Source organism: Octopus bimaculoides, chromosome 20 (genome assembly GCF_001194135.2).
Source record: "Octopus bimaculoides isolate UCB-OBI-ISO-001 chromosome 20, ASM119413v2, whole genome shotgun sequence".
NCBI classification, from domain to species: Eukaryota; Metazoa; Mollusca; class Cephalopoda; order Octopoda; family Octopodidae; genus Octopus; species Octopus bimaculoides.
Window position 1 is genome coordinate 7,390,944 of NC_069000.1, and position 8,340 is coordinate 7,399,283.

The window sequence follows — 8,340 nt, forward strand, 5'->3', positions numbered from 1 at the left end:
CTCTCTCCTTTCTCCTCCTTTCTCTCTCCTTTCTCCTCTCCTTTGACCCCCCTTCCTTCCAGTTTTTATTGTCCAGCCATGCCAAACCCTCCTAAGTTGTTCGACGGAGGTTATTTACTACAGTCCTGAAACTGCTGTGCATTACCCTCGTCCTCCATTCTGTTACAGACTCAAGAGAAAGAGGCTCGTGACACAATGATGAAGAAGGCTGAAGAATTACGCCGCATGAAGACAAAAAGTGGTGGCAGCAACATGCGGTCACCTGGATTTGGTGGAGGCTTTGGTAGTAACAGCACTGGGGGTCGTATGGAATCTCCCATTATTGATACCACTATTAATGACACTGTTAAATCATCATACACTGCTCCTAGGTAAGCATTTCTAATTAACCCTTTTGTTATTATATTTCGCTGGTAAAATAAAAATCCTTTGTTTCAGTTAGGTTTTGAAGATTACAAAGAATTTAGGAAAACAATTTTGTCATTATTAAACTGGTGTTTGCAATATAATTTTAATATGAAGTTTTGAGGGAAGGTTTCAACCTTTAGCATGCTTAGGTACATCATGTCCATACGAGTTTTCCCCCTTGTAGCTGCAGGTACATTGTATCGCATTGAAAGGGGAGAAAACTTGTATGGTGACATGATGTGCCTATAGCATGCTAAAGGTTAGTTTACACATGCGACAGTCTCTGGATGACTTATTAGAAAAGGAGATTATTATTTCCTCACAGGATGAGGTAGGATTGGAAATTTGAATTTGAAATCAAGCAATATAGAGTGTATACACACACACATATTGGATTTGTTCTTTTTTTATTATCTATGAAGTTCTTACAATTTATAGCACTATTTTGACTGTTTTAAAAATCTTCAGCATGATTTGACCTCTAAATTTGTTTATTTGATATACTAAGAAGAGAGACATTACAGTAATATCAAAGATGAAATTAATTATAGACAGAAGGAAGTTGAGGGAATTGAGAAGTTGAAGGGAAAACAGGCTGTTGTAGTAGCAATAGAATAGGATAGACGGAGGATGTATATCAATAATTGGGGAGTATATGTAATTGTCAGTTAGTGGATGAGTCTATTGTACATTGTGAGGGGATTATTATTACCTATGTCTATCTTGGCTTCAATTCTGTCTCTCTTCTCTCCACAGCAAACCATTGGGTCCAAGTAAAGCGATGAAACTTGGTAGCAAGACTAAAGATGTTGATTCTTTTGTGGATCAACTCAAATCAGAAGGCGAGAGTAAGTTGTTTTCTCTCTTTCACTCTCTCTCTCTCTCTCTCCCTCCCTCCCTCATACACATACTCAATTTTTATCTTCTGTCAGCCTCACTTTCTTCTTTTAATACAGATATCTATTGAACAGATTGAGATACAGTAACCCTCCACATATAAACTTGGGGCTATCAGTGACAAAATTGGTAGAGCATCAGGCAAAATGCTTTTTGTTATTTGATCACATGTCTTTAAATCCTATCCTTGTGTCTTGGTCTTCACCATGGACACTGCACAATGCCAACTGTTGGACATTAACCCCTAACCTAATGTTACACCCAGCTGTAATAATGTCATCAGAATGGCCTCTACATGGTTACTTGACGGTCTAGAAATAGCAGCAAAATCTCCCTATTATCACACTCTACTATCTTAAAAACAAAAAGACACATTGGTTAATGTTGACCTAGATATTCTTTGTTTGAAAATAATCCTGGATGGTCATATCTGGAACATCTTTTACCAAGGTGGTGGTGGAGAGCTACTCTAGTGGCTGAACTGGGTTATACAACAACACATTGAACTGGTTGACTGTAGATGTTGATATTGTTTGTATTGTTTATTTCCAGCTGTCACCTCAAGCAACCATTCCTCATCTACTATAAACAAGGTCTCTACACCAGCTGTTAACCAAGAAAGGTAAGTACCCACAACTACTACACCTACTACTGTTACTTGCTAACATTGAGGACAGAGTGTATGTAAGTATTCTCTTTACTGCCTGTCTACTGAGACAGCAGTGTATGTATGCATACGGTTGTGTGTATCACCCAGACTTTCAGATGTTGTACACCACTGGTCATAATGCATACCCAATTCTCTCTTGATTGTGCCATTCTTTTCCACCTCGTTTTATGGAATCCATTTCTCATCATTGTGGTGGTCTTCAGACTGGCCTTTTCTGATCCCTTGGATACTGCTCAACAACTGCAAAGATCCACCTGTTGTCTGTGAACTTTGCAACATGCCTGACTCAGTGGGAATTGTTATTTCAGTGTTCTCAGTAGACTCCATCCAACCCATGCAAGCATGGAAAAGTGGTCATTATAATGATTTTATACATGCATACATACATATATATGTATATGTATATATATATATATATATATATATATATATATATATATATATATATATATATATTCAACCTTCACTGCAAAATGATATTATTCGTAACTAAGCCATATGTTTGTCAACAAATTATATTTTCTCTTGTTGAGCTCTAGATATTTCTTTAATTGTTAATGTAATCACAACAGTGCAAATTTCTGTGATTTAGTTTTGACTCTTTAGATGGACAAGCAAAATAAAAAAAAACATTAATATCTGTAAAATTTTTCAAGTAATTGAAGCTAAGTTTTACTCTGTTACTGCTCATGTTCTTTGAAGTAAAAGACTGATAGACCATTTTCGTTTTCAACAGAATGACTTCCTGAATGTCATTGGTCAGTCGTAGCTTTGCAGATATCATAGTGATTACTAGTTTAAATACCAAAGCATGGTTGGGAAGCAATTATCTAAATTAATCAGTAGAATGTGTGTCGTGGCTGGATCAGGTCTGACCAGAGTTTTAGGTTCAAACGGAGACTACTACATCAAACCATAAATATATTTTTGTTTTTGTTTATTTTTTTAGTGTCCATTTGCGAATAGAAGAGAAAATAGTTGTACAAGCTGGGCGTGATGGTGGCTTACAGAATTTGGAAGTGTTTGGTTTAGTGAAGTTAAAGGTTACAGATGAGAAGTTTGGAAAAATCAAAGTTGCCGTTTTGAATAATGATACCAAAGGAATTCAACTTCAGGTAAATAGATTTACATTCAACATTATTGTTATAAATTATTATTATTATTATTATTAACCCTTTAGCATTCAGATTATTCTGTCAAATGTAATATTTATTGATTCTTATTGCTTTGAATTATGTATTATCTTTTAGTTTTGAGCTTTTGATGATGTGATTGTTTATTTTTAGAATAACATTGTAGGGTAGGTGTGATAGGCTAGATCTGGTCAGTTTGAACAAAATAGGGAGAATATTTTGACTAAATATGGTCGGTTTAAATGGTAAAGGGTTAAACCCATTTATGCTTTACACATCCACACTTTACAGAAACTGAAATAAATTGGTCAAATCTTTGGGCCAGGTATGGCCAGTTTAAATGCTAAAGGGTTTTTAGTAAGCTGGCAGACTCATTAGAACATCAAGAAAATTACTTACTGGCATTTCCCCTGGCTCTTCTAAGCTCTGAGTTCAACTAGCCCCCCTCCACCAAAATGTCAGGCCTATTATTATTATTGTTATTATTATTATTTTTTTTTTCTGAGGCAGTAAGCTGGCAGAAACATTTGCCTGCTGGGCAAAATATTTAGTGGTATTTTGTCTGTCTTTATGTTCTGAGATGTGATTCTTATTTTTTATTGCCCACAAGGGGCTAAACATAGAAGGGACAAACAAAGGGTTTAAGTCGATTACGTCGACCCCAGTGTGTAACTGGTACTTATTTAATCGACCGCGAAAGGATGAAAGGCAAAGTCGACCTCGGCGGAATTTGAACTCAGAACGTAACAGCACACGAAATACTGCTAAGCATTTCGCCCGGCGTGTTAACGATTCTGCCAGCTCGCCGCCTGAGATGTGATTCCACCAAGATCAGCTTTGCTTTTCATCCGTTTAGGAGTCCCTGTAATTAATTATTTCCCTCTCTCAAATAGGGTCAACTTTGGCAATGTTTCTACTGCTGGATGCCCTTCCTAACACCAAAATTAATAAAAAACATTGTTATTTTTATCTTTTTGACGTCCTTTATCTAAGACAGTACAGTACTAGCTGGTCCAGTGATAATGTTTACTCCTGTATCATTGTTGTTGTGAAGGGTATCCTTTTCCACTTCCTTTAAATGTCTTTTTTTCTCTCTCTCTCTCTTTCTTAAAGACCCATCCCAACATTGACAAGAAGTTATTCAGTACTGCATCCTACATTGGTTTAAAAAATGCTGAGAAACCATTTCCTTTACACCAAGATATTGGAGTCTTAAAATGGCGTTTCCAGACACAAGATGAGGCTCTCATTCCTTTGTCAAGTAAGTAAGAGCGAGTGCGCGTGCGCGCACACACACACACACACACACACATGTACACGTCAATGACCATAGTAGTAAAGTGAATTAGAAGATTTGGTCATCATCATTCATTTTCCCATGTTTGCATGGGTTGATTGGAACTTGTTGAGGGAGCTTTTCTATGGATAAGATGGCCTTCCTGTTGCTAACCCTTGCCTTTTTCCAAGTAAAGTGACATTTTACCTCATGGCTGCACATACTTCCCTGTAAGATTGGAATTAAAAGATACCATATGTATGACTGTGACACTTGTTTACAACAAGCACACAATGTCAAGACAGAAAAACAATACACACACACACACACACACACACACACACACACACATGTATATGATGAGCTCTACTATTGTTTGTCTGTATATGTGTCTCATTGTACAGTAGTTCTACCATTGTCTGTCTGTAGAAGCATGTCTTGTAGTACTGTCATTTTCCCTTTGTCGGTACATATTTCAAATTTTTACACTGCATAAACCTCATATTTCATGATTATAGTCACAGTTACCTACCATACAATGTGTCTTTTATTATGTAGTTATCAAATCCAAAACTGCACACCCCATTACACAAATATATGCACTTTCTGTATTTCAGTAAATTGCTGGCCCTCAGAAACTGGATCTGGCTGTGATGTCAACATAGAATATGAACTGGAACAGCAGAACTTAGAACTAAATGATGTTGTTATAAGCATACCATTGCCGTAAGTAACACCTGTCTATACTACACTATTGTAGTATGTAGCACATGCCTATATCATAGCACAACTATAGTGGTTGTCATGCCACTGTCTGTTCAATCAATGTTGTGTGCAAAAGTATTTCACAACACCACCATTGCTGAACATAAAAATATTTGATTTCACCATGAATTGTGACCATCCTATCTTTTATAGCAGTCTTTTAAAAGAGAAAGATATGATTTTCAGAAATTTAACTGCAATTTTAGCAGGTCAAGTGACTGTAGAAGCTCACTAGGTTTATATAAGGTGCTACTATTAAGTTATTCATAGGTAGGGACCACATTTTAACTGAAACTTATTTAATGCATCTTAGTAAAAAACCTTAAATTGCTGGCATTGTGCCAAAATTTGAAATTATTAGACACATCAATACTCATTTCTGGTTGTTGCTATTTTCACTGATACACATTGTTGCTGATATAGGTCAGGCGTTGGATCTCCAATTGTTGGCGACTGTGATGGAAACTATACATATGAGCGCAGCAGCAACCAGTTGCTATGGAACTTACCACTTATTGATGCTGCAAATAAGTCTGGCAGTATGGAATTCAGCATTGGTGGACATCCAGAGGATTTCTTCCCTGTCAAAGTGTCTTTTGTCTCCACAAAATCGTACTGTGACATTCAGGTAAGGACAACTGACTGATGCCAGCTTTTTCCAAGATAAAGCTTTCTGTTTAGACTAGGGAATAGAAACTATGGTCTCTGTATAGAATATAACTGTAGAAGTGTAAATACAGACAATATGTGAGCTGTAGAAGTCTCAATAAAGACAATGGGACAAGTAGTAGAAGTCTATATATAGATCACAGGGCAAGCCATGGTGTAATAAGTAGAAACCTAAATATAGTCCTTGGTGTAAGCAGTAGAAGTTTCAATATAGCCCATGGAGCAAGTATTAGAGATCTAAAGACAGACCATGGTGTAAGCACTAGAAGTCTAAATATAGTCCATGGGGCAAGCATAGTCTCTGTATGTATGTATGAATGTAATCGCAGGTGTGGCTGTGTGGTAAGAAGCTTGGTTCCCAACCACATGGTTCCAGGTTCAGTCCCACTGCATAGCTCCTTGGCTAAGTGTCTTCTACTATAGCCTTAGGCCAACCAAAGCCTTGTGAGAGGATCTGGTAGACAGAAACTGTAAGAAACCCGTGGTGTATGTGTGTGTTTGTGTCTATGCCCCCCCCCCCGACCTCATCGCTTGACAACCATTGTTGTGTTTATGTCCCTGTAACTTAGTGGTTCAGCAAAAGGGATGATAGAATAAGTACTAGGCTTTAAAAAAATGAGCCCTGGGGTTGATTTCTTTGACTAAATCCCTTTAAGACAGCTCCAGCATGGTCGCAGTCAAATGACTGAAACATGTAAAAGAATATATATATATATATATACACTTGTGTGTGTATGTATGTCTGTGTTTGTTTCCCTACCACCACTTGACAACTGGTGTTTGGGTGTTTACATCCCCTGTAATTTAGCAGTTCAGCAAAAGAGATTGAAAGAATTAGTACCAGGCTTAAAGAAAAAGTACTGGGGTTGATTCATTCAACTAACATTCTTCAAATGACAGGGAATTCCTAATAGTACATAATAGGGCTTATTAAGCACCAAATGGCAATGAGGATCCACCTGCGGAATCAGAGAGGACCATGGGCAAAAAAAGGGGTTGAGAATCACTGCTCTATATCATGACATGTCACAGCTCTAACTTCTTCCTTGTTTTTTTTTTCTAGGTCTCTGAAGTGATCACCACAGATGATGAACCTGTGAAATATTCTTCTGAAGTCGTATTCTACGTTGATAAATATGAAATTGTGTAAAGGACATCAGCTGCTTGCTTTGATTGGGGTGGGGTTCACTTAAGTCTCTCTTTCTTTCTCTCTCTCTCTCACATATAGACACACACACACACACACACACATACACATTCTTTCTGTCTCTTCCCTTTTCTCACATACACACAAATGCACACACACACACACACACCTCACTATCTCTCTGTCTCTTTATATATGCACACACATAACTACATTCATTTATATGTGTGTGTTTAACTATAGATATAATTAAGCACATTTATGTGTGTGTGTGTGTGTGTGTATATATATATATATATTTACAGCATGCATGTGTGTATGCTTCTATATATTGAAAGCATGTATGTGCATGCACATGTACAAATATATAGACACATATATACATATACATACACAATGATTCAGATAAGATTTTATTGCTACAGAAGATAGAAAATTTTGGTTATTTTGTTGTTTTTTTAGTCTTGGTAGTGTGTGTGTGTGTGTCTGTCTGTGTGTGTGTGTGTGTGTAGTTTGTGTGAGTGTGTCTGTGTATAGGTATGCAGCTGTTACGGTTGAGGCAGAATACTGGTGGTGGTGGTAGTGATGGTGGTGACTGTGCAAGGTGTGTTCAATGAGTTTGTTAATTGATCAACATTCTCAACTTGTGTTGTCATATCAATAATTGATAAAGAATGTAACAGTTTATTATTATTAATCATTATTATTATTATTATTTTCTCTTGGAAATCTGGGACCGAACATTTCCACTTCAAACACTCACCACCATCACCACCACCACACCATAATACTATTACTACTACTATTAATAATAATAATAATAATGATGATGATAATAATATTAATGGCTACTGATGCTGAATAAATCTTCCTCTGCACTTTCTAACCCTTATTCTTATTTATTTATTATTGCTATTGTCGTTACAATAATTATTAGTCACAAGATTGCAGATTTGGTAGAGGCATATCATAATAAAATATCCTGTGGTATCTAGTTATATCCCTTCCCATTCTGGGTTCAAATACTACCGCTGATGTCAACATTATATCAACATTGTCTTCCCTCCTTCCAGGGTCTATAAAATAGAGAACCAGACCACTCCTGGCACTGACATATTTCACTTTGCTAATCTGGCCTTGTGTCGCCAAATAGAAAATTATTTTAATTTTTTATTCTTCTTCCCTCCCCTCACTTCATTTTCTTTGTTTATCAGACTTTTTCATATCTTAACTCAACCGGTTTTTCACAAATCATATGAACTAGAAGGGAAACAACAACTTAAAAAACTTCTTTTTTATTATTGCCCGTTCCAACATCATTTCACTTTCTCTGTAAGTGTTTCTTTATCTGGTATATATATATATATATATATAT

General features: G+C 36.6%; 1 protein-coding gene across 1 annotated transcript in view; it reads left to right on the top strand.

Moving 5' to 3' along the window:
- LOC106869211 (coatomer subunit delta) overlaps window positions 1-7,851 on the top strand; it is a 22,449-nt gene extending 14,598 nt beyond the window's left edge. Inside the window, exons 4-11 of the mRNA XM_052975191.1 lie at window positions 134-371; window positions 1,165-1,256; window positions 1,858-1,927; window positions 2,925-3,090; window positions 4,222-4,369; window positions 5,002-5,110; window positions 5,573-5,777; window positions 6,882-7,851. Of these exons, the coding sequence (XP_052831151.1) occupies window positions 134-371; window positions 1,165-1,256; window positions 1,858-1,927; window positions 2,925-3,090; window positions 4,222-4,369; window positions 5,002-5,110; window positions 5,573-5,777; window positions 6,882-6,968 (1,115 nt within the window). The 3' untranslated portion in view covers window positions 6,969-7,851. The remainder of the gene's footprint in view (window positions 1-133; window positions 372-1,164; window positions 1,257-1,857; window positions 1,928-2,924; window positions 3,091-4,221; window positions 4,370-5,001; window positions 5,111-5,572; window positions 5,778-6,881) is intronic.
- Window positions 7,852-8,340: the final 489 nt, after the last annotated feature.